This window comes from Epinephelus fuscoguttatus, linkage group LG14 (assembly GCF_011397635.1).
Source record: "Epinephelus fuscoguttatus linkage group LG14, E.fuscoguttatus.final_Chr_v1".
NCBI classification, from domain to species: Eukaryota; Metazoa; Chordata; class Actinopteri; order Perciformes; family Serranidae; genus Epinephelus; species Epinephelus fuscoguttatus.
The window spans coordinates 980,181-1,005,447 of NC_064765.1; the positions used below are offsets into that span (position 1 = coordinate 980,181).

General features: G+C 42.0%; 1 protein-coding gene across 1 annotated transcript in view; it reads left to right on the forward strand.

The window, feature by feature from the left end:
- dnaaf9 (dynein axonemal assembly factor 9) overlaps positions 1–23,853 on the forward strand; it is a 30,248-nt gene extending 6,395 nt beyond the window's left edge. The window contains exons 6-37 of the mRNA XM_049596085.1: positions 13–119; positions 224–301; positions 442–543; positions 700–755; positions 1,472–1,607; positions 2,010–2,091; positions 3,176–3,212; positions 3,331–3,415; positions 3,506–3,582; positions 3,695–3,739; positions 3,929–3,974; positions 4,144–4,255; positions 4,469–4,539; positions 4,743–4,790; positions 4,875–4,965; positions 5,146–5,249; positions 6,314–6,457; positions 6,881–6,966; positions 7,378–7,479; positions 8,129–8,246; positions 8,395–8,483; positions 8,606–8,740; positions 9,060–9,185; positions 12,728–12,765; positions 15,197–15,332; positions 16,656–16,742; positions 17,475–17,581; positions 17,859–17,933; positions 18,685–18,872; positions 21,015–21,080; positions 22,983–23,076; positions 23,692–23,853. Coding sequence (XP_049452042.1) covers positions 13–119; positions 224–301; positions 442–543; positions 700–755; positions 1,472–1,607; positions 2,010–2,091; positions 3,176–3,212; positions 3,331–3,415; positions 3,506–3,582; positions 3,695–3,739; positions 3,929–3,974; positions 4,144–4,255; positions 4,469–4,539; positions 4,743–4,790; positions 4,875–4,965; positions 5,146–5,249; positions 6,314–6,457; positions 6,881–6,966; positions 7,378–7,479; positions 8,129–8,246; positions 8,395–8,483; positions 8,606–8,740; positions 9,060–9,185; positions 12,728–12,765; positions 15,197–15,332; positions 16,656–16,742; positions 17,475–17,581; positions 17,859–17,933; positions 18,685–18,872; positions 21,015–21,080; positions 22,983–23,076; positions 23,692–23,798 — 2,975 coding nt within the window. The 3' untranslated portion in view covers positions 23,799–23,853. The remainder of the gene's footprint in view (positions 1–12; positions 120–223; positions 302–441; positions 544–699; positions 756–1,471; positions 1,608–2,009; positions 2,092–3,175; positions 3,213–3,330; positions 3,416–3,505; positions 3,583–3,694; positions 3,740–3,928; positions 3,975–4,143; positions 4,256–4,468; positions 4,540–4,742; positions 4,791–4,874; positions 4,966–5,145; positions 5,250–6,313; positions 6,458–6,880; positions 6,967–7,377; positions 7,480–8,128; positions 8,247–8,394; positions 8,484–8,605; positions 8,741–9,059; positions 9,186–12,727; positions 12,766–15,196; positions 15,333–16,655; positions 16,743–17,474; positions 17,582–17,858; positions 17,934–18,684; positions 18,873–21,014; positions 21,081–22,982; positions 23,077–23,691) is intronic.
- The last annotated feature ends 1,414 nt before the right edge of the window (positions 23,854–25,267 follow it).

The following is a 25,267-nucleotide window of genomic DNA, read 5'->3' on the forward strand; positions in this document are numbered from 1 at the left end:
TGTTACTTTCAGGACACGTCCAGAGGTTTGATATGTTCATGGTGGAGAAGTGGCCCCTAATTCAGGCATTCGCCCTGGAAGGCATTGGTGGAGGAAGCTTTTTTACCATGAAATACAAGGTACCTTCAAAACAAACACACAATAAGCTCTGTAGTGTGTGGAAATTAAAAGATATCTCACACTTTCTGTTTCTGCCTGATTGATATGTTCCTGTTGTTTCCAGCTCATGGACATGAGTGAGAAGCTGTGGCAGGTTTACAACAGACTGGACCCAGTGTCCCTGGAAACTCTCCTCACAGAGGTAACACTCACCTGTGCATTTCATCAGCTGTTTGACAGGATTTTGTTGCATATAATCACAAGGCCTACCTGTGACATGTTGACTTTCTTTTAAAATATTTAAGTCCAGAAATCTATTGACCAGTGTAAACTGTATTTTAGGACTTGGTGAACTTTGAGAAGCAGTGGAGTGGCTTCTTCTCCAGCATGGACCTGGAGAGCCACCTGTCCATCCTGGAGCTGTCTGAAGCACAGGCAGGAGAGGTATGCTTTAATACCACATAGCAAAGGTGTAGTGACTATGAGGAGATCAAGTCAGTGTCTGCTTAGTGTGTTCAAAAGGCATTGCTCAATGTCTGGTCTCCACAGACAGCTGAGTGTTCTTGTGTCTGTATAAAGTGTGTTCTCATCAATCCACAGGCGTTCCGTACGTATTACTCTCATGGACTGATCTCAAGCAACATCACAGATAAAAGGTATTCTTCACATTCATCAATGTCCAAGTACTGAAATGATGTTGATCTGTAGAGGCTGTGTCCACCAAAGCATTTGTTCTGAGGCCACTGTGTTTTTTAACGCTTTGGTAGCGCCAATTATTTACGTTGTGCTAGAGTCACTGGCAGCAGGATGAGGACTGTGCGTGAATTCTGCGTTTCTGGTTTGGCTTTTTTTCCTGAGCCCCAAGAGCTGGAAAATGTTCAACTTTGGGTAAAAACGCGGTGCTCGTCATTGTCACTTCAGCCGTGTTGTCACAGAAGAGGAGGGACGAATACCACAAAGACAAACTGTCACATCTGACATGTACAAGTGCTGAACAGCAACACTGGAGGAGAAATCTGTAAATATACTGTATATATTATGTTTCGTCTGTTGAACCCACACAGACCGGTGGGTCCGTCCTCTCTCTCTGCATGCTTCAGCCTTCCCCTCATCCAAAGCAGGTACTTTACCTTGTGCCGCCATGTTCACCTCTGCGGATATTCTGTATCATGGCAACCAGATGTAACTTAAGTGTCCTGTTGAAAAAACTCTGCACCTCATACGCTCTCAAACGCTACCAGCTGGGTGTTTCTTGAGGAGCGCCTGGTGTTCACGGCTTAGAAAAAACACTTTGGTGGACACGGGGCCACAGTCTTGTGATTTTTAGAATAACAAAATGCTGTTGCTTTAATCGTATGTTTGGTTATTTCAGTAAAAGTCAGCAGCCCTTTGTGCTGTTTGGGAAGCATTCATCCTCAGAGGATTTGGAGAGTTACTCCTTCAACTTTCCCTCAGAGAGTCATCAGGTCCGCAACACAGGGCCCCTGGGCTCTGCAGCCAGACACATGGTGAGCAGCCTGAAAACAGTGTGAAGTAACAAACACACATTACTGTTGGACCCTGTTAATGTTGGGCAACCTGCAGCTGTGAGAACTCTACAGCATCTCAAATGGTTTTTATGCTATTTTTTTCATTATCTGTCTGTTTCATTACTCACATTGCTCAAGTTAAAGAGGAAAACTGACCTGCAGCGCCACCTGGTGAAGTAATTTGGTACCACCAGTGGTGTGCAGAGCAGTAATGACAAATCATCTTCAACATCTTTTGCAGCAAACATGTGATAACTGACTATGTCTCCTGTAAATATGAGATAGAGGTCATTGTGCACCACTCCCGTTTGTGTTGGTAATGAAGTGGGAACATTTCATGACTGTATTTTTCAAAATAAACAGGTTTTTTTCGTCCAACAGATTCTGCAGTGTGTGTCTCCTAAAGGACCTCTGGCCTGCTCTCGAACCTATTTCTTTGGGACCACTCACACTCCGTACCTTGGTGAGGTCTTTCTCTATGACTTTGTTTACTTAATAAAGGTAATCCTGCTGCAGAGCATTGTTTATTAACTCAGTAACTTTGGTATTTTCCAACCTGGACCTTATTTTCCCTTATTTTTATGTCAAAGTGACGAATGGGAACAACAAGTCTCATAATTGGTCCAGTTTTGAGGAGACGACTGATCCAGCAGGGTCAAAACTGATCCAGCAGGGTCAAAACAGGGTCAAAACAGGCTGCAATGTCAGAGTTTTGTGCACCGTCAATGTCCATCCACTAACAGTGTTTGTTTTGTCACTGACAGGCTCAGACTGTTATTCTAAGTGTCTGACAGCATTATGAAAGGATCCCTACAGAGATAGAGCTTTGTGTTAAAGAGTAAGATCCTTTTAGTTTAACCAGAAACAGCCCTGAAATCACCGTCACCAAACCCACCAGACTGCATTTAAATAAACAGTCATGTTAGTGTGTACAGAGGCAGCATGTTGTCACATCTAACTGGTGAATTAAGGGTTAATTTGAACCAAACCAGAGCTGGTGATTGTTGGAACAGTGGAAAGATGAACCAAGATGTTTTTTGGGAGTCTGAATGAAGTGTGTTTAATGATGATAAAATGATTGTTAATGTAAATGCAGTCTGGTGGGTTTGGTGATGGTGATTTTGGAGCTGTTTCTGGTTAAACAAAAAGGATCTGACTCTTTAACTCTTTTACTCTTTCATTCCTTAAGGTTCCTTGAAAGGTCGTGGAAAAGTTCTGAAATTTTGTCCGTGTAAATGTGTGGGAACCCTGAACAAAGTGAACAATGTGAGCCTGTCAGTGGCAAAAACAAACACTTTAGTGGATGTAAATTGACGATGCACAAAGACCCTGAGGGATACATGGCAGAACTTTTTGCCACTGTCAGCTGCAGCCCTCTCACTCAGCACTGCACTAATTTCAAAAATGTTTTTCCCATTAATTACTGAATCCCAGTATCATGGTCTAGGTTAAAAAATACTGCAGTTAGCCTTTAACTATTTTATGAGAAGCCTTTCTTTGTATCGTTTGCTATGGTTGTTTACACTCGCTGTATTTCACCCACACAGGGAACCAGAACACAGAGCAAAAGAAAACACAAGTCTTGTAAGTGCTTTAATCTCTGATCTCATAAGTACTGTTTGTCTCTGTCAGCTGGTTGGCTGTTTTTAAATGTTACAAAATGTCTGAATGCAAGTTTTTTGTTGTTGTTTTTTTGTTCCAGACTTTTGTCACAGATTTATTCAGCTGCTGTTCAGGCAGTCCTGGCAGGGATCAAATGCTACTCCTGTTTCTCCAGCGCCACCAAGGTAAGAAAAATAGCACCTATTATAATAATCATTTCTCAGCATGTGCTGTAACATGTCTAGATTCTCATTCAGAAATGTGTGCTATTGCAGGCTAAAGACGTAGCAGAGAACACCTTTCTGTTGGCTTTGGACTCAATGAATTTGAGTCAATACCGCAGTTCTCTCAGGTACAAATGAATATAGATTTCTTCTCTGTTGTTCTCTGTGTGAGACATTCAGCCGAACATGAAAAAGAATCTGTTGTTTGAATCAGTCTGAGTCTGTGTTTTCTCTCCTCAGGTCCAAATGTGAATTCAGCATTCAGGCAGTGAATAATCAAGGAAGGTGAGTGTTAACTTGTCCCCATTGGTCATTTGGAAACATTTGTATTTTACAGCACAGCTCTTTAAAAACATTATTGTGTTATTTGATTAATTCATACTGAAATGATGCTTTCTTGAAAACCTTTTCTTTGTAAATATGTGATTTCAGATCTTAAGTGTTTATTTATTTTTCATTTATTTTTGTTTTCAGGATCATTCCTCTGACTGATGAAGAAAGTCGTTACGTAGTGAAAACAGTAAGTTAGAGAAGCAGATTATTTTATGGTTTGACCACACTGAGTCTGTTAAAACACGTCAGACTCAGTGTGCAAAGTTTCTCTGCATAACTTATTTTTTAAAATCACAGATAAAAAAAAAGCACCCAAAAAAGTTGCAGATGCTTTAACTCTACTTATGTTTCCTAAGGCCTCCATGACTGTCCACGACATCCCAGACCTGCAGTGGGACGGAGGGGACCTGGGCTCTGTGGTCTTCTCTGAATCCTTCCTGGAGTCCAGCATCAACATCCAGCAGAAAGGTACAATATTGATCAGATTAAGTCTAATCAGACTAGATTGCTGATTGATTCCACAAAGGAAATGTGATTTACATGAGTGGGACAGATCCACAGTTCACTGTTAACAGAAAAAGACATCTGAGGATCATCTTCAGGATTCATCTTCCTTGTTTATCATTCTTCTGTTTTGTTGTTTGTGCTTCATTTTGAAAAAGTTTGTTTCCTGTCCTGCAGATGGCACTGTGTCCTCAGACAGCTGCTACACCATCCTGACTACAACTGTCCCTCGCTACGCCTGCTGGCTGGTATGTGAGCTGCTGAAAATCATTTCAGATGAATGTTTAAACAATGTTTAGATACAGAGTTTTTACAGTTTGAGTTTTCCAGTCTTTCAGTCTTCTTCTGTCCAGAAACATGTTGTGTCATCTGTAGTTTAAAGAATAAACTGTTTTATTTTTCCAGCATTGATTGTTTTTTGTCTAAAGTCTGATGGTCACGCTGTTTTCAGATGGAATCTGACGTCAAGCAATCTGAGCAGGCCCAACATCTTTCTAAGGTATGTTCAGAAGCTTCATGTGTCCACTGATGTGTATGAATACATGTGTTTATGTGTGTATGAGCGTGTGTTTGTGTTCAACAGAGAGAGGAAGGCACTTGTCTGGGAGCCGCTCTGACTGTAGCAGACGCTGCGTATGTGTTCTCCAGCAGCCAGCTCTCCACACCTGAAGAAGGTGACACTCTATGTTAACATGAACAGAACTTACAATGCTGCTGTATAATCATTTCATACTTGGCCTGAAGTCAGTTGCCAAAGTCAGCTTTACAGCGCCCTGTGAAAAAGGCTCTGGGTTTAAAGTCTGTTTTATTGATTTACAGTATTTGATTATTTCAGTTGTCTCTGTTTTTTTTAGGAAAAATCATTTTCTTCTCTGAGGGCCTGCTGTTTATTCACTCTCAATATGGAAGCATCACCCTGTCCAAGGATCACATCAGCAACATCAAGTTCTATGATCCGGTGAGATTTGCAGTTATGACACACACACACTCTATGATCACACATACTTTTCTACACACTTGATCTGTTTTGTTGTTATGTAGTTCATTAATGTTTTAGACGTCTGAAAACAGACCTCCTGCAGGCAGCAGCGAGGAGTTGTTGTTTTCATGATCCTGTTTAAAATCGATTGGAAATAAAAAACAAGAAGAACCAGACCATTCATTCTTTTTGCAACAGAAAGCAAATATTTCATCTTTCGTGCCATCATGTTTTCTGCGTGTGATTACATCTTTACATTATGCTACAAGTGGTCCAAAGGACGGTGAAAATGTGCGGTGACACAACAGTATTGTCTCGACATTGCCATGGGAGATCGTTGTTTTCATGATCCTGTTTAAAATCGCTCTAGAATAAAAAACACTAAGAGCTAGAGCGTTCATTTATTTTGCAGCAGCAGAAAGCTGAGACTCACATCTTTCGCTCCATCACATTGTCCACTTGTGATGATGTCATTATGTTGTGCTACAAGCGGTCCAAAAGACAGTGAAAAGATGCAATGGTGCGAGAGGAGCAGAGAAGCAGGACAATAGGAATATCTGTTGGTTTTTGTTTTTTTGTTGTTGTTGTTTTTTTATGACACAATTTCAATACTTTAATTAATTACTCTGGTTTATTTACTCACATAATCTTTAAGCTTTCAGATTGTACAGATTTTAGTGATACGAAATACCAAAAAAATACTAATGTAGGCACTGAGGAAATATTTCTACTGCAGATCAAACTATCAAAACACCTTTGCACTCTGCTCAGAAAAATGAGCATCTCAAGACTAAAACATGTGCATAGTTCAAATAACTTATGGAGTGTTAAAAACTACTTTTATCATGTTTCTACATTTAGAAATCTTTTGGTTCAAAATGTTTGTGGTTATTTTTTTTTTTTTTTTAAAAATTGATAAGAAAAATTTTGTAGTTTTGTAATTTTGTGTACCAACATATGCACTGGTGGACCATTTGTAGTCCAGAGGTCAAAGGTTAAGTGAGTTGGATACAACATTGATTCCTGTGTCCTCTTGTCATCAGGACTCCAGTGCTGTGGCGTCTCTCCTTGTAGAGTATGAGAGCAGTCTGCTGCCCCACCTCCCGTTCCCGCTCCACAGCACTGACCACTGTCTGGTCTTTGCTCTTCAGCCCAGGTCAAAGGGCCACAGGGCCTTCTACTCCAAGGTGAGACCTTCAGCCAGAGACTGGAGATAAATGTGGGCCTTCTAACAGATGATCCAGTCTCTCATCATGTACTCTATAACTATAATCTGGGAATATCTTAATACTGCAGTAACATGGTGAAAACATAGACTGGTGCTGTTTATCCTGTTTATCAAATGTTCTTCAGGTTTTATCACCATAAAATGCTACACAGTCATTTTTGAAGAATATGTGCTGTCAGGTGTTTAACTCCCACTATGACTGATTGTATGTTTGATTGTATGACTGAAGTTTCTTTTTTTTGAGTGCTCATGAGTCGTAGATAAATACAGGATAGGATTTGGTTTTGTGCGGGTTCACAGATGATCCATTATCTACTTCCTTTCATTGTCAATAAAGACACAGCTCTAGTTGTATGAACCTTAATCTCTCTTTTTGTTTCAGGTGTTGTCCGTGTGGCAGAACTGTGAGTCTGGACTCACTCTGCAGTTGGTGGATGAAGAGCACCTGACTTGGAACCAGAAAAACATGTAAGATAACTTGAGCTCGGACCAGTTTGTCTGTGTGCTGGATGTCATCACACATTCCTTAGAGTATAGAAAGTTACATGTTTTTTATCCTTAAATATCACACTGAGAAAAAGTTGAGGATCTTGTTTGATGCAATATGACCATTTGCACTCGATGCACCGCTGTGCATGAAACCTTCAAACGGTACAAACTCCTGCATGACGAATGTTAAACAAAGGATCGGGCTCTACACAGCTCAGTTTAGCCAATCTCTATCAGTTAACAAATACTTTGATCAGCCCCAAAACTGATCACTGAAATCAGATGTGGTCATCCCTGATTACAGTTGTTAACATAGTCTGTGGTTCTGTTGAATACTGAGTTAGTCTTTTAGATCTTTGTCAGGAAGTTAATGTGACTGTTTTCTTTCAGGCACAGCAGACTGAAGAAGCTGCACAACAGCCAGGAGCCTCCGGTGGCCAAACGCAGAGGCAGCCTGAAGACTTCATACTCCCAGCTGCCAGAGCAGGACATGTCAGTACACACTCAGTCCAGTCAGTAGAGTCCTTCACAAGTCATAAAACCTGATGCTAGCTATTGCTTAATCATGAGTATGTCGTCCCAAAATAGCTGCTAAGCCTGTGATACAGTGTATTCATCACTGGTGACCGTCCAACCTGAAAGGTGTTTTCTGCTGAGAGAAAGTCTATGAGCCAATGACACTTCATTATTAGGCCCAAAATAAACATTTCCTTTGTTGCCATTAGAGCAGAAAACAAAGAACACTACATGCAAGGATAACTCAGCCCATATTTGTCCCAAATCTGTCACCTGGTATAATTAGACGTCCAACTGTTTGAAGCATTTGCTCTTAAAATAAACCCACTGTGCGGAGCTTCTAAAAAACAACTTACTCTCTTGTGCACAGTTTTGTATTATCAGTCTCATTTTTAAGAGAGAAAGACTGATGATGTGATTTTATATAAATGTGTCCTGCAGAAACTGTGATGAGAATTAAGGACGTGTGAAGTATTAACTGTAAAATTGTGCCACTCATTTTTGTCTATTGCCTCACAAATACATGATCGGTCCCAAAGCACCCATTTTCTTTTTTTAATCTCGTCATGGCATTCAGCTGTGCCTCAGCTCTGCTCACTGACTGCTGTGTTCTGGTCTGTGCCAGGTTTCTTCAGCACTTTGCCTTGAGTAGTATTGGACAGGAGCCCATTCTGTTTGACCACCTGGGGGTGCTCTTCCCCTCCGCTGAGCTGAGGAACCCAGTCAACAGTCAGGGAGACAAGGTGAGCATATTGATGAAGGTGCGGTGGATCTTCCTCATCTAAAAATGTAAACAACTTAAAAACAAATATTTCTGCTTTCACTGCTGTCATTCTTCATTTGGCTGAAACAGTTCATATCTGATGTGGGATTTTGTTGATGTGTGAAAAGGTCATCATCACCATCATCACTGGATTACCAGGAAGCCATAAAAAGAGGCTCTGCGACTTCCTGGTCCAGTTAAACAAGGAACACGGAAGGTGACAGAGAGTTCATCCAACTTTTTTCTTTGGTTTACATTTGTTGCTCTGTTATTTCTAATGATAACAAGACTTACAACACAATCAGAAACAGCACAACTTGATTATAATTTGTTCTGTAGGTGGGTGGTGTACCAGCCTGGTCCTGACAGCTGTGACAGCTTCTCAGCCTCTCACCTGCAGCAGTATCTGTCCAGCTTCCTGGAGAGCCAGAGAGGCCCCGGAGGCAAACCCCGTCTGTTGGTGCTCTCACCTGGGTAAGAGGCCCGCCGTTCAGCATGATACAGCTGGGAACTGAATAATCTAGACTCCAGTCGTTCCAGCAGAGCTGAGCTAAATGGAAAAATCCTACAGCCTGAAATTAATGTCAACTAACTGCTATCATTCAGTGTCTTCCATACTAACATTTTCATCCCAGTACATGAAACAGATCCTCTGTACCTTATGTATGTTTGGGTGTTCAAAGCTAACAAGATAAGACAGTATTTAAAGAAACTAAAAAAAAGGAAAGAATGAATGGATGTAGTGTTCTCTGTCAGTGTGAGATGACGTATTCTTCCATAAATGCTTGGACAGATACACAGATGTTCTGGATGTGGTCCAGGCTGTGCTTTTCCACCCTGACCCAGTTGTCCAAGCGTGTTTCACCATCGGTGCAGTCGCTGCTTGTGTGGACCCCCTCGCCTCCTGTGTGGAGCACAGGTGAAATCTCTTTCTTTGATAGATCAGGGCTCAACTCTGCTGCTGTTAGAAAAAACATAACAAGCTTTCACTGCCAGAAAGAAATGTATATGATCAGATTAATTCCTGTCCAGCTGCTCCTGTGTCTGAATTGCTATTTAATAAAACTGTACAATGTCTAACTGCAGAAGACAAAATCCCTGACTGATGGGATTATCACACGGACTGGAAAATGGCATTTTGATAAACTAGAAACTAAGTGAAGTGTGATGGATGATGATAAGACCAAACAAAGACATCACTGTACAGTTAAAGCTATGAATGTCACATTGTGCATGTAGAAGAAAAGCTTCTGAAATTGTTTGCTGTGTGAGTGAAAATCATTTTCAACTTACATATTTTTGAACTTCAGCATAAAATAATAACAATATACTAAATGACCTCAGTGATAAAAGATGAGTAATTCGGTTATTTTCTGTTCTGATCCAAAGACGATTTATAGATGCAGTTGCACTGAGCAAACTCAGTACTTTAGTATGTGTCTCAATCCTGCAGCTGCTTCACAGTAAACACACTCAGACAGCGCTTCCTGCTTTGTGCCAGTGTTTTTATCAGATTCCCAATGACTGAAAGGCTTTTACTTTGAAGCAGCTGTACGTATTACGCCTGGGTTAACAGCATCTTCAAGAATACATCACCAAAAATCTATGAAATGAGTAGCAGACACTAACCACCTGTAGACGTGGCTCAGAAAAGTTTGTGACTTGCTGCTTCGCAGAGGACAGCAGCTGCATTCAAACAGGATTCACAGCAGTGACGATGGATTCGGTGACCCACTTTCACAATAAAAACTACTCAAATCACTTCTGCAGCACAATCCCTTATTCTGCTACCTGTCCGTATGCTTCGCATTCTCCTAGAACATATGTTTTCACCAGGAATAGCTCCCATTTGTTCCGAGCACAGTTGGTGCCTGTATCGTTTGTTTACCGAGAGTGTATGCAGATGTAGCTTCATGCAACCAGCAACAAATAAGAAGCTGAAACACACCAGTGACTGAACCTGAGGTTCAGGTTAAAGGTTTGACATGGACAGATGATGACAGACAGGGCTGGATGCTGATAAACTGTCGAAGCACTGGAGGTTTCCAGGAAGAGGTTACGTGATACTTTGAGTTATTAAAACTCAAGGCTGGGTCCCTTTTACACAGAGGATCAATCCTACATTTAATCTCACTCTCCTTTTGTTACAGGCTTTAGATGTAGCTTACAGAGCTTCTCACCGTCGTAGATTGACTGAGCAGCTCCGCACAATGTGACATACCACTCCGGGTAATAGGCTGTTTTCCACTGCACAGCCAAGCTGCGTCAACTAGTGACACGTACATACAGATGGAGTCAGTGTGGAGGGTCGTGTTTTTACAGCATGCTGCCGTCTGTCTTCACCAGAGATGTAATCGGAAAGCCAGCAGGTATTGTGACACATGTACGGAAGCATGAAACTGCCAGGCCAGAAATTAAAGAAACAATCAGTATCAGGTAATAACATGAAAAGTTTCGTTATTACAAAATATTTTCATGTTAAGACTACTTCATGTTATGTTAGAAAATTCTCTTGTTACATCATGAAAACATCTTGTGGTAACAAGAAACTTTTCTCATTACAAAAAAGAAAAGTTTCTTGTGACATGAAAATATGTTGTAAAAATGAGACAAACATCTTATTATGACAAGAACTTTTTCTTGTTATTACTTGATACTGATCAGCTTCTTGTTTCCTGGCATGGCGTCAGTACGCTCCCGTACAAACGCCCTGGTAACAGGTGAAATGTAATGATTTAGTTTTTGCAGTAACACTCATCAATACTGGAGCATATTTGCAGAAAAAAAATTCTACCATGAAAACTCTTATAGTCCTTGAGATGAGGTGACTGTTTCTTGAGCTGAGCTTTAACAATAATTTATTGATAATAAATCTTTCACCCTGTTTTGGATCCTGAGCTTCGACGCATTGCGACGACCCTCCAGTCAAACTCTGAGCCCTGCTCGGCTCAGCAGTGGAAAAATGTGTCATAAGAGGTTTAGTTAGCAATGTGGTTAGCACTGACTTTTCCATGTGAGGCATCTTCAACAAGCCCCCTATCACTGTCTGTTGCCATAGATTGTGTGGAGATGTGCGGACCCCCACTATGGCGTTAATTGGGTATGGTTAGCCCAGCTTAGGCCTGACCTGCCTGTCAACCCCCTCAGCATAGCCCTCTAATCCCCCAGGTCCACATGTGCGCCCGACACCCCCTCCTCAGCGAAGCTCATCAGTCAGTCATGATCCATTCTTTGTGATGAATGTAGACAGTTCATTACATCAGGACAGGAAAGATAAATGCCTTTCAGATTGCTGATCCCCCGGCCTGCAGGGGAGGGTTGGCGGTGGCTGGAGGGGGACTTGGCTCAGAACTGTTATTCAGAAAGTGCTGTATAACACTGATCGATCTGAAAACTGAGGATAAATTATGTTAAGATTAAATGAGATTACAGAAAGCTTTTACATTGGTCAGTTGCCAGTCACAGTCATGATGTCATCCTATGAAAAATGCTTCACGATTGATAACCGGATCACCAGCCAAGAGCCATAACACGGAATCAGGCTGTTTATTGCTGCACAAGTCTGGCAAGCACCCATTGGTTATAAATGTTAGTGAAGATGTTATGGAAGGAGACGTGGGTTACACTAAACAGGACTGTTAATTAAATATAAATAAACACACAGCTCTGTAACAACTTCTATTTTCTATATTATCTATCCACAGTGCAGCAGTGAACATCTGAGTCCAACTAAATTTGCGTTTGACTGATGGCTGAAGTCCTTGTTACACACAGATGGCGCCACAGAGCCGCTACAGAGTCCCTTCTTTATGCCTGCTTTGCATTTTTACACAGAACCAAACGATGGTGCCATCATGTGGCTCCAGTGTCTGATTTTAGACAGCATGATGACATGGCAGAACAACACGACCACATCAGCCTCTAGTGTGACATATAACATACGTGTCAGCAGCTCTTTATAAACAATAACAATGACATCACATGTCAATAACAACCATTTAGCGTCCCTGTTATATGGCGGCTGATCTCGTCCTCTGCTCCGAGGGTAAGGAGCTCCTGGACCTCAGTGTTCTCACTGTTTGTGGACATTTTAAGCTGTTCTTCTTCTTTGAGTTAGCTGCTAACGGCTATTTTTTAAATCTCCTGTTGGGGAGTTGCACACATAACACGTGGTCAAAACCTCACACCCATCCTGTCCATAGTCCCTTCATGCAGCTGCCTGTTTATACAGACAATGTTTTGACACTGTTATTACCTCCCATGGTGGATTAAAGGCGAGACAGCTCTGTCCCACCATTTTGTGATCGAACCTTATAGACAGCACAGTGAGGTGAGACAATGGCGCCATATTCCTGCCTTGAACAGGCAGTGTGAAAGCAGCTTGACAGTCAGTCTTCACCCTGTACTTTAGTTTACTGTGTGTTTTACTGAAGTTCTGCTGTCCCCTGTCTGTCTCTGCAGGTTTGCATTTCCTAAACTGTTGGAACAGTGCAGCCAAGGTAAGTCTGCCCATCTGTCTATCTGTCCTTCCCAACAACAAAATGCATTAGGAAAACTTATTTCATGATTTACAGATTTATATTCATTGATACTGATTTCCTCAGAAGTGTAATGCTTTTTGGAAGCAGTCTAACACAGCTGTTTGAACACATGTCATGCTGTCACGTTGTTCATGATAACCATTATAACCATTATTCCCATCATAACCATTATAACCATTATAACCATTAAAGGTCAAGAAATGTTTCACTTTTATCAAACTAAGTCAGAGGAGAAGTTGCACGTGTGACATATGACATATATGTATGACATATACATTCATATTCTCACAGCAGAACAAACACAAAGTCAGGAGATAATATTTTACAAATATTAATTAAGGATGTAACAACACATACTTGTATTGAAACGTGTGGTACGCATCACAGACCGAACGATACGTTGAACTATCCTATCACATTTGGAAAATAAGATATTCAGCTTAAGCAGTATTTAATGTGTTTAACAAGGCAGCCCACAGGACCAACAGGTCACATGCTGTCTGTCCCTCTCACCCCCAAACCAGATCATTCTGCTGCAGTGAGAGGGAGCTACGCTAAGCTAGCTCGTTACAAGATGATTAGTAACGACACTACCAGACCTGAAATAGAAGATACTCTGATAACCTGCAGGTCTGGTGTTTGGATCCACTTCGGTTTCACTGTTAATTATGAGGACGATGGTGAGAGGCAGTGGTGGATAAAAACACACTGAGCCAAAGAACAAGCCACTGTGTAGCTACAGACTCTCCTCAGCAGCTAACACAGCAGCACAGTAACATGCACGACCCCCGAGCCCCCGAGTCAGTCTCTGACCGTTTAAGAAGGAGAAATTGTAAATATTTCTCAATATGGAGAGGGGCGTTGTGAATATGTCAAATATTCTAAGTCCATCATAAATCAGTGATTTGTAACCTTTTTCATCCCAAATACACACTCAGAAGTAGAGAGAGACAGAAATGCATAAATGTGACCAACAGCTGATGGGAAACATGATCCTGGCGTGATACAGTGTTAGCATACGTGGAATGTGTGATATTCCAGCCTTACAAGTCACACGTTCCAGGCAGAGTTTATGTTCGCCGGTATATGTTGGCTTTTGGCCGCTATCACGTGAAGTTGTCTGGCAGAAGAAAATATAAACAGCCAAAATGTCTGGTGGGAAATATGTTAAATACTAATCATTGATAGCATATTAAATGGCCAATATGATGTGACCTCTAACATATGTTGCCCAGGCAGCTAAAATATTAACTTAAATTGTACAGACCAGATTTTCATACATTAATTACCAACGGATCGGTTTATTCACTGAAGCTGTACAGAATGCCTCTTCAGAGCACACACCACATCCACGGCAATCACGGTCTTCTTCAGTGTGTTTGGTATAGTTAGGTGACAGCATCACGGATCACGTTCTCCAGGAAGACCTCCAACACCCCACAGGTCTGTGTGCTGGTAGAACAGATGGGAGATTCACTGCACTTCACCACAGCAAGCCAGACGGTGAATAGAGGGTGAATAGAGGGCTTGGTGGTTACCGGCCCCAAGTTTGAGGGTCACGAGCACCTGCCCCGTGCTCCGTGGCCGGCTCTCCGATCTGCTGCAATAGTTCCAGCATCTGTTCTGTTTTATCCCCAGTTAGCTCATTTCAAGTTATTTAATTTGAAGTGTTTTGTTGCTGTTTAAGTGTAATTATATGGCTATAAAACATACGGCAGCAGTTGTTCTGTACGGCTGGATTTTCTGGAATATGAACGGCCATGTTGGCCTTAAAAAAAAACGTCTAGCATAAACTCTGATTCCGAGAGCATAAACATTTGGAGGTTGTGTTTTCCATCCTGAACTCTCAGTGCTGGTGAAAACATTACACTCTGTGTAGTTTTTTTCCATTAGTATTGTTGTTAAATGCTTTAGTTGAGGATTAACAGAGACACTGTGAGAACAAAACCTCGAGGGCCAACCAAGGATACGTTCAGCAGCCATTACCCCGACCATCACTTCACGTTCGAGAACACACACTTCACATTCCATCTTGTGTTCTGCAGTGACATACTGAAGATTTTATTTTGGGTTACTGCAATCATCCTTATCATCCTTTTTGGCTGGAACTAGAAAAAATCCCAATTTGGGCAGTGAGAAGGAAGTCAGGCTGTCACAGAATTATTTATTCTGCCTTTTATATTTCAGGAATCGTTCTGAAGGAATCGAAATGTCAATTTCCCTAAAAATTGAGCTCACAGGTAGAACAGAGCAGCAGGAACAGCAATAAATCAAACCCAGTGTGAGATATATCTGCTGTGGCTGCGCAGATGTGTCTCTGTATTTTCAGGAAAGTGAGCCAGTTTCTGCAGGAATTCATATTCCCTTTTTGTGCCTCGTTACATGTCAGGTATTGTGAGTACAGTGGTGTTCACCGGGCTGACAGCAGAGCAGAAGCACCCTCTCATGCAGCATGTTCAGCAGTTGGTACGCTCTGCCAACCCCACCGCAGCCTTCATACTGGCAGAGAGAGGAGCTGTCACCAGGTAGGCGCCCACAGAATCATGATCAATGCTGCAACCAGTCATTTAACTGCTTTTATCCTTTCCTAAAATATTCACCACTTTCTGAATCTCTGTCTGCATCTGTTGGGTCAGAGCTCTGCTCCGTTCATACAGCAATGTGTCATCAATGTTTCCCAGTGCATCCTTTACCTAAAGAGTATAATTTAAAGCCCATTGTGGATAAAGTGCATATTCATAAGTAGTTATGTGTTGTTGTTGTTTTTTGTGTTATATTTGCACGTTTGTACACATATTTGCAAGTTTCATTTCTAGGTTTGGGTTTCTGAGCATCACACACTTCATTTCCTGCACTCTGGTGAATTTTTCTGCACCAATTTCTGCTTTTTCTCCATCAATGTTAGGGCTGCACAGCTTGTCGAATTTATTTCTGATCAAGATTTTGGCTTCTCACAACTAAACGAACATGATCAGCTGCGATGTTGACATTTAAAATGCTCCGCTCATAGAAAACTCTGTCCACATCAAATCAAGTGCTTCCCTAACTGCATGTGCTGCCTGCAGCAGCAGCCTGTGGAAAACTTTGCTTAATATTTTGATTGCAGACGGGCAGAACGGAAATCATCTGTTCTTCAACCACCATCATCCGTCGTTTGGAGCTATTTCAGATTTGAGAGAGAACAAATCATATGTAAGGAGTGTGCAAGACTGGTGTCTGTGCTGCAAGGCAACAAAACAAACTTGTTAAACCACCTGAAAACTCTACAATGAACACATGAAGGCCGAGGAGAAGAACACTAACGTCAGCTCAATGAATCCTCGTCCTTGTTCAGTGTGATTCAGACATTCACAATAGCGCCGTTATGCAGTGCGTCATGATTCTGTGATGGCTGTAAAAAATAATACAGCGGCAGAGACGCGTCTGTAAGAGATGCACTGAATTTAGGTAAAGAACCTTATTTTAAAGTAAAGAACCTTTATTTTTTTAATTAGCAGGAATGTAGCACAACATGGAAGTGAAAGCAGCGCTCTGTTTATTTAAATGTTAAAGTACAATTAAATATTTGATCCCTTAAAAGAGTGAAAACTTTTGAGAAATAATTGTGATCTCATTATCAATCCCATTAATTCTGATTATCATTTCAGCCTTTATTCTGCAGCCTAATCAACATACGATCAAAATAAAAGTCCTCTGCTTCTTTAATACTTTTATTGGAGGGAACAAATACACATGTTCTTAATACTGAGGGGGACATGTCCCCTGCTTCCCCCCCGAATCTACTCCTGTGGATATTTGTACAGGTCAAGTGTTGTGTATTGATTCTGTGTTGTTTCTCTGTCACTCAGGAATGAAGATGTGAACCTGATATTTTCTGAGAGCAGCTTCAATGAGCCTCAGATGCTGAGAGCACGTTACGTCCTCTACCCTGGATGGTAAGACCTTCACCCTATGTCCACTCCTCTGGTTGTGACCCCGGTGCGTCCTCCTGTGTCCACAGTCAACCTTTGGCCGCTGAGCGACAGATTGGTGTTGATTCCTGCCTCAGCGTTCCTGCATCCTGCCTGGCCTCCCTCCCTGCAGTTTAATTGCCACTCTGCTGCAGCGGTGGGGGTATCGGCTGCTGATTGCTGTAAAGCCCCTCAGGGCATCTTGTGTTCTATCACCAGCTGCCTCCTGGCAGCACAGTAACAAGCTGTTGGCCATGCAGTTGCCATGTACACAGAGGGGGTCTCCTTCCCTTTGGACCAGGTCCATTCAGCCTTCATGCCTCAGTGGTCAGCCTAATATGAACCTCCGCTAAATCCTCCCCTCATATCATACACTGGATATCTGGCCCCAGTCTGGCCCTTTTGATTTACTCATCTTCAGGCTTTATTTCCTGTGTACGTGTACGTGAGTGCATTTAAGATGCTTCGTACACGTCCTTAACCTTTGGACCAGGACAGGAATCTTTTTTATACCTGCTGATGACAGTGTCTACGTTTACAGATTTATCATCCACTTCCACTTTTACCAGCGAATCACACACACTGGCCTCTTTCCTGTGAGCAGCTGGTAGAGTAAACAAGTCTGCAGCCAAAGACAAAATGTAGCACAAACATTTGGCTTGCTCTCGACTTAACTTTCTCACCATTTGTGTAATGTGCATGTGTCATGTGTTTCAGGTGCAAAGGGCGCTTCTTCACCGGTTCTGGCTCTCTGGTCTTCACGCAGCAGCGCGTGGCTTTTAGCCGGCCCCTGGAGAGGCCTCTGTTTGTCGCCCGCTGCAAAGGTGAGACAGAAAGGAATTCTTCCCCCGTTTCTGACTCTTGCACATGACAGAAGTTCCAGATATGAGCTGGCAGGGTTTCACGATGATTACATAAGCAGCCTTTCCCTCCAAATATGGAGACAAGTGAGGCCTCAAAGTGATTGTCTGCTGTTGCTGTGAAACAATCTGTATTTCCAAACAATGCACTTCTGACATCTCGCTGCCAAGTCTGCTTTTCAGGAAACTGATCATTTGTCTCACAGCACTAACAGCTGAAACTCATTTCATTTTTCTGTAGCATTAAAGTCATCGCTGAGGCCGAGCCCCTTCAGAGGAAACGTGTACAATGTTTGGGGGAAAGTCAGATTTTCTGGTAGGGTTGATTTGTTTTCATTTTATTTTGCCGTGTTGCTAATGTTTGGTGTTTTCAGATCAGATTTTGAGTCCCAGAGATCTTGGTTTTGTGAAGCATTATTAAACAAATGTGACTTCTTCCCTGGTAAATATTTGACCTGCATTTACATTTCCCAGTTTGGGGAATTATTAGAGCAAAGGTTGCCCTCGAGGCAGGCGAGAAGCTCCTGACGGTAGGAATATTGCTCGCTTGTTGCTCTGGTGTCTGGTGTTTAGAATTCAGCTCATAGTCCACAGTTTGGTTTCCTCCACATAGTTTTCTCACTCTTTCATTTGAAGACCTGTGTAGAGCTGTTGCATGAGGAGCGAGTGCAGGTGCTGTGAGGAGATGTGCAGAGAGTGTGCAGATATTTGTAGAGAGCTGGGAGGTTACAGTAGTATGGAGCGAATGTGGAGACTGTACCGTACCATCCTTATCCTAATACTCACATTCCCTCAGTGTCACTGTGTTTAGGGTAGAGTATCATTTACATCACTTTATATTTACTTATTTTACTTTATTTGCATTTATTAAGTATATTTTATATTAAGTCAGAACATATTTGACATGTTTGATCTTGTTTTTTACCACACGTGAGTTCTGTGAGCCATTTTGGGAACAGAGAGATTGTATAGATGTTAAAACGTTCACACCCCGCCAACAGCATGTCGCTGCAGCAGGTGTTACACAAGGTGTGAACTGTGAACTGCTTCATCTCTGGCACCTCCAGACTCAGACCAGCTGATGGAGGTGAGCTACAACACAGTGAAAGGGAACCTGAGCGTCGTCCCAGTGCAGAGCAGTGACCCTTTGACCCCGGGCCCCAAAGAGACCAACACGTCCTGCTTCCTGGTCTTTGATGGTGTTGGCCTCACTGAGGACGGACTGAAGGACTGGCTCAGACTCTGCGCCAAGCAGGTAGACATTTAAATAGCCTCACTGTTTTGGATGGCAGTCCACACTGAGCCTTGTGTGTATCCTCTGTATAAACTGTTTACAGGTTCTCATGGTCATGAAAGTCCTGAATATGTTTTGAAATGAACAGAATGTTTTGGAAAAGTTTTGAATATAAATTGTTTGGCTGTTGTTCAAAATATGTTCATGAAAATCCCAAAACACCTGAGGCAAAATGCATTCTGAGTGCCACTAAATTCAAATCTAGTGCTGCGTTGAGTGACCAATGAAGCATCATGAGAGACACGTAGACCAGACCAACACTGCGTTGACGCCAAGGCCACGCCCCCTTTGAAAGGAAAGAATAGAGCACGTCAGGAATGAGTCCTAAAACCCAGACATGAGTTAGCATGTCAGCACTTCCTGTTTCCTCGACTTGGGGTCAGTGTGATTTCAGTTAGGTGTCTAAAATAAGGTCTGTGGTTCCACCAAGCTGAAGAGACTTTCACCTTTTGTTCTACCACATAAAACACGTCAGTAAATCCCCCTCTGAGATTTTAGAAGCTTTTCTGTGTTGCTAACAAGTGGCTACATGAGACTACAGAACGTCATCATGCCAAACACAACTTCACAGCCTCGTTATGACGGTGACGTGATTGAATTTAGGCTTCAATAATCATGAAGTGGTGTTCATGTGTGAAGATTATCTTGCTGAACAAAACCCCTAAGTATCATAAACGTTTGTTTGTCCTTTTATTTTCTGCAATAATCCAAAATCCAATGAAAATGTTGGTTTTTTTGACGAGGGAACCAGAGTGACGCTAACTTCAGGGTCGGCCTACAGAAAAACGTCATCCCTGTTCAGCTGTCACATCGGAAGAGAAACAGGAAATGCAGAAGAGCTGTTGTGTAGCCAATTAACAGGGTTCCTACGCAAGTATGGAAATAAATTTGATCAATTTCCAGGTATTAAAAAGTATGGAAAATGAAAAATAAAGTATGGAAAAATATTTATGTTTCCAGACTGTTACCACTGTTCTAAAATACTGTTTTCTAAAATAGAAAATTAGGTATTTCCAAAAATAATTTCATCAGTCCGGATCGTATTTTAAGCCGGGCCAAGCACAGTTTGTGTGAGAGCAAACGTCTCAGAAAACATACCGCCCCTTTTACCTGATTGACAAGTGGTATGTCCAGTCCGCTGCCCCATGACCCTCCTCCAGCCCCCCACGTATCAAGTTTCACTCCAACACCGCACCTTCGACAAGAAGACGAGTTTCACGTGGTTCACAATGGGTAGATGCAAGTTTTTGGATGGATGGCCTGACAATACCGTATCTAAACACTGGTTGGCCAAGGATTGCCAATTCACACACAGAGCTAGATGCAAGCTTTGTGTGAAATCGTTTGACATCGCCAACATGGGGGAGAAGGCGACTCTGAGCCACATGAAAGGAAAAAACACCGACGTCTCGTTACTGCATCGCTTGCACCCAGAGTCCCAACCTTTTTGCCTCAGCCCAGACATTGAACTTACCTGAGTTTTTATTTGCATGCCATTATGGTACTTGGCTACAATCGCCTGTTAAGAATAATTAATTTAATTAATTAAATATGATGTGAAATATGATACACTGATATATTTACTCAGATGTCGCATATTCTCTGAAAAAAAAAAGCAGCGGAAATTAGGGTATGGAAAACTATGGAATTTTGAAATTCCAAATGTGTAGGAACCCTGCAATTAACCACGGCTCTCACCCTGAGTCTAAATCATAATCTAAACACATGTCAAACTGCTTCAACATGATCTTCAGTTTTGTAGCCCCCATAAAGGGGCGTGGCCGAGACCTTTTGTGAAGTACCTGTATGTGCCGGCCTGGTCTGTTGGCAGTGGGCGTATGCAGCCAGTTAGTGGCACAATGTCTAACCAGTGAGTAAAGTTAGGAATCACTGGCAGTCTGCTTATCCGCAAATGCCTGGGAAATGTGTGTGTTTAACAATGTAAAGCTGCATCATTATACAGACCATTTATTACTATTCAAAGTCATTGACATGGGTCAAATATAGAGGAAGAGTTTTGAACATTCATTGGTAAAAATGTGTTGGAGGCCTGAGTATAAGAAAGTAAGCAGTGTAACCACAGGGCTGTGTTTGTGTTTCCAGAGGCAGACAAAGAAGCCGAAGAAGACTAAAAATAACCTTTCACCACAAGAAATCAAGAACATACACGTGAGTGTGTTTTTATCTACGGTTAAATTTTCTGTTTACATGTGGTGGAACTTTGTGTGGACAGAACAGCATTAAAGCTGCGCTGTGGAGTTTTGTCAACTGTTTTCATGAGCCAGCACCTGCTTTGTTTGTTCCTATATTGAATTACGAGCATGCACGCAATGCACATGTGCACGTCCCTGCTGCTGGTTTCATGTTTAGTTGCTGGGAGAAATTTAGCAGTGTGTCAGCAGAAGATGGAGATGAGGAAGACTCATAAACGTGGATGTAAACAATGCAGGTTTCAAAAAAGGGCTGGCACAATGTCAGATTGTCACCACATGATTATTACCGCCAAGAGTTCACTGCTGTCTGACAAAGGATCCCAACAGAGATAGATGATTTTCTTAAACCAGTAACCAGCGTTCCTGCAGATCCTTAAGAAGTCTTTAAAGGAAAAATAAAAAAGAATAAAATAAAACCTTAATTGGCATCAAAGTGTCTTAAACCAATCTTTCCAAAGTCTTAAAAAGACTTGTAAGCTAAGACATGGAAAGTCTGATTTTTTTTATTATTGACATTGTGTTTTAAAAGCTCAAAATAATGAGTAACTTAAAAAAAGATAATAATAATTTACCCAAATGCCTCTTACACTAAAATCACCAATAAGTTTTATGTTACAAGATATATTTGGGCAGAATTCTCGCTCACTTTGAGCAGGTGATGTTGGTTCATTTTATTTTTTCCTTCAATTGTGGCTACTGGAAAATTGGTCTTAAATTTAATTCTGAGTGGCTTTAAAGAAGTCTTTAAAAGTCTTAAATCCCACTTTCCCTTTGCTGTAAGAACCCCGAGTAACTAGATTCTATTTAAATAAATACGATTGTATAATTGTAAAACACATTTCATTCAAAGTTGACAGAAACAAAACAAAACTTTCATTCAGCTGTTCGTTGTTCCAACATTCGGTGACGATATTCTGATTCTGTACACACTAACATGACTGTTTATTTAAATGTAGTCTGGTGGGTTTGGTGACGGTGATTTTAGGGCTGTTTCTGGTGAAACAAAAATGATCTGACTCTTTAACACAAAGCTCTATCTCTGTAGGGATCCTTTCATAATGTTGTCATACACTTAGAATAACAATCTGAGCCTGTCAGTGACAAAACAAGCACTGTTAGTGGACGGACACTGACGGTGTGAACATGACCCGAGAGGTTACATTGCAGCCCGTTTCGCCATCTCTGGCTGCAGCCGTCTGACTCCATATTGGACCAGTTTCAAAAATGTTTTTCCCATTAGTCACTTGGACACAAAAACACTGAAAGATAAAGAACTTACCCTTTTATGGGCGGTGAAAAGGAAACCAGATGGCGTTGGGGGAGGGAGACAAAGTGAGGAAGGAAAGACACGGAAATCATTTAAGAGGTGTTGGATTATTAACACAATATTATCATGTGTATTATTAACAGGATACAAATCTTTTACTTTGAATATTACAGTTTATTAACCATATGGGTTTAATGTGACACCTCTGTTTCAGAATATTCCCAAAAACTCACTCTGCCAGCATGTGGAATAAAATGTATCCAGCATGCTTGTTCGGCCTCGAGGAAACATGCATCTATGCTTTATGACAAACAGTGACTGTAAACGTAACTGTGTTTGTTTACAAGAAAACTCCACAGGCTACCTTAAAGTTCATTGTCAGTAAATGCTGCAGAGAGTCTGAAATCTTTGATGCTTTATAGAAGCCTCAGCAGACATTTGCTCATGTTGTCTTGGTGGTCTGATGTTTGCTTGTTGCTTTGGAGATTTTCCCGATCTTCAGAGAGAGCTGGGGCTGGGTCGGACCGTTATTGATGTGGTGTTCTCACTCAGTAACCTCCACTGAACCTCATATTCTGTGTTCTTCTGTAGATGACCCGACACTTGGACCCTCTACCACCAGGCTACTTCTACAATGGTTATCAGTATGTTGACATCTTTGGAGAAAAAAGGAACATCCATCCCAGTATCCTTTTCATCGTGGTTGAACCTCAACTGCGTCTAAGTTTTCTCTCAGGTTTGGAGGACTGGATATTTTTATGTTTTAAATGCTACAAAAAGAAACCAGTACATTTAAATCAGCTGTTTAACAGTAAGGTACCTGATGTGCAAACAGTCGATGTGAGTCAGCTCAGGTCATTGAAATAAAGCTGTGTTTGAGAAGTTATTCACAGTTTGTTTCACTGACAGATGCAGATAGAGACTAGTGTGGGCAGTTTGACCAGACATTTGTAGCACCATGTTTTTTAAAGATTCTGGCAGTTTCACTGTGTATGACAGTAAGAAGGTGTGCAGCTGATAGAGCTCCTCTCTCCCATTCAGTACAGTGTCTCATTACTGTGGCGCTCTGTCCTGTTTGCTGACGCACTCTAGTAACTGACTCAGCTCTGCAGCGGTATAACGGTATATGTAAAATTAATATCACAGTATACCAGGTGAACCAGTATACCGCACAGCAGTAACAGAAACTTGACTTTTTGTCCTAAAGACAGCAGTGATCTTCATCGTGCAGGTCTGCTTGTGTCTGTATTTCCTGCTGTGTGATGGTGCAGTTGTTTCCCTGACATCATCGTCACTGCAGACATGGAGGAGTTCATCACAGAGTACCTCACCGAGGCCAACAAGGAGATCGAGCTATTCAACCGTCAGCTGGAGCTGCAGGGACAGCCCGACCTGTTTGATCCATGATAGAGTCTGTCTCTATGTCCGCTGCCTCCATCTGTCTTACTTCACTCTGAGGGAACTGCTGTGGGAGGGATGGGTGGGGGGATGGGGGGGGGGGCACAGGGGTCATTCACTGAACACTCCAATAGAACGGTCAATGTGTGTTCACACCACGAGCATCTGCAGGAGCTGCTGCTTAAAGTCTGCTCATTATCTACGTACTATGTCACTTTGTTTCCTAATTTGGTGGCAGAAAAAGCTTGAGTGCAGATGAGCTTTTAAACGGTGACATCACCCATCAGAACCCGTTATGTCACGGCGTGGCTGTTTGCCTTTCTTCCTGCTGCAGCACCACTGACTGTACAGTTCGCTGTGAGAGTTAGGGATCATGTTTATCAAATGAAAGTGTGGTCGCTTGTGTTGATTCAAATTAAGACACGTTTGTCAAGAGATGAGAGTTGCACACAACTGCAGACAAATCTGAAACATAACGCAACACGAGACTCCACATTTAAACCGATGTGATTACGCCACTAAGCCTGCCAGCTATGAGACTTTCACAATTGAAGGGAATTTCCAAGCGCACACTCCTACAGCTTGTGTGTTTCTGTTTATCACAGTTGGCAAATTAATGCCTCTATTTCTGGACAGGCATGGATAGCCGTGTGATTCTGGTGGGCTCCCTGGTGGGGTTTCTCAAGAATCGCTCCTCCTCTGTTGTCACCCAATCCGTGGCCCACCTGTTATCTTGTCTGCGTGCCACGCTGCAGCAGAGGGAGCGCTTGGCCATAGAGCTGTAAACATTGGACAGCCTGTTGGCTGCAGACAACTGATGAATGATGCCATTAATCACATAGCTAAACGCCATCCCAGTGCTTTATTTTAAGACTCCTAAAGTGAATCTAATGAAAGTGCAATAAAGCAGAGTTCAGTCTCTGCAGCAGAGTGTCGTAGTTATAAAACGGCCGAGGCCTCAAGACCCACATTGACTCACTGAGGTTACACGTCCAGCAGAAACTTCACTGTATTCTGTTCATGATGATGCTGCTAGTTAACAGTGAGACACAGGAAGTGAAGTGAAGCCTCGCCTCGCTGCAGCCAGGTGTGAATCACACATTTCACCATTTGGTCAACAATAAGAATTTGTCGTTACATTAGTTTAAATGTGAACATTCCTGTGTTTATCTTTTGGGTCGAACGAGGGGAAATGAAATACCGTGGGTAAAGCTAGACTCAGTGTTTGGTTAGGGTCGGGTAAACATGAGTAGAGCCTTTAATGAAAGGTGTCAGGCTTTGTATCAGCCGTGTGATGTTGCAGAGAATCAGATGTTCTGTTTCAATGAGTAGTTCTGCTACTGTTAGCTCTGCGTCCGTGAGTCACACTCATGTTCTATGCATGTCTTCCTCTTGTCAGGGTTCCTACACAGGTCTGAAACGTGTTTGCTGAGCCGTCAGTAGAGAACTTGTGTTGTTGTCGGGGTCGTATGACCAAT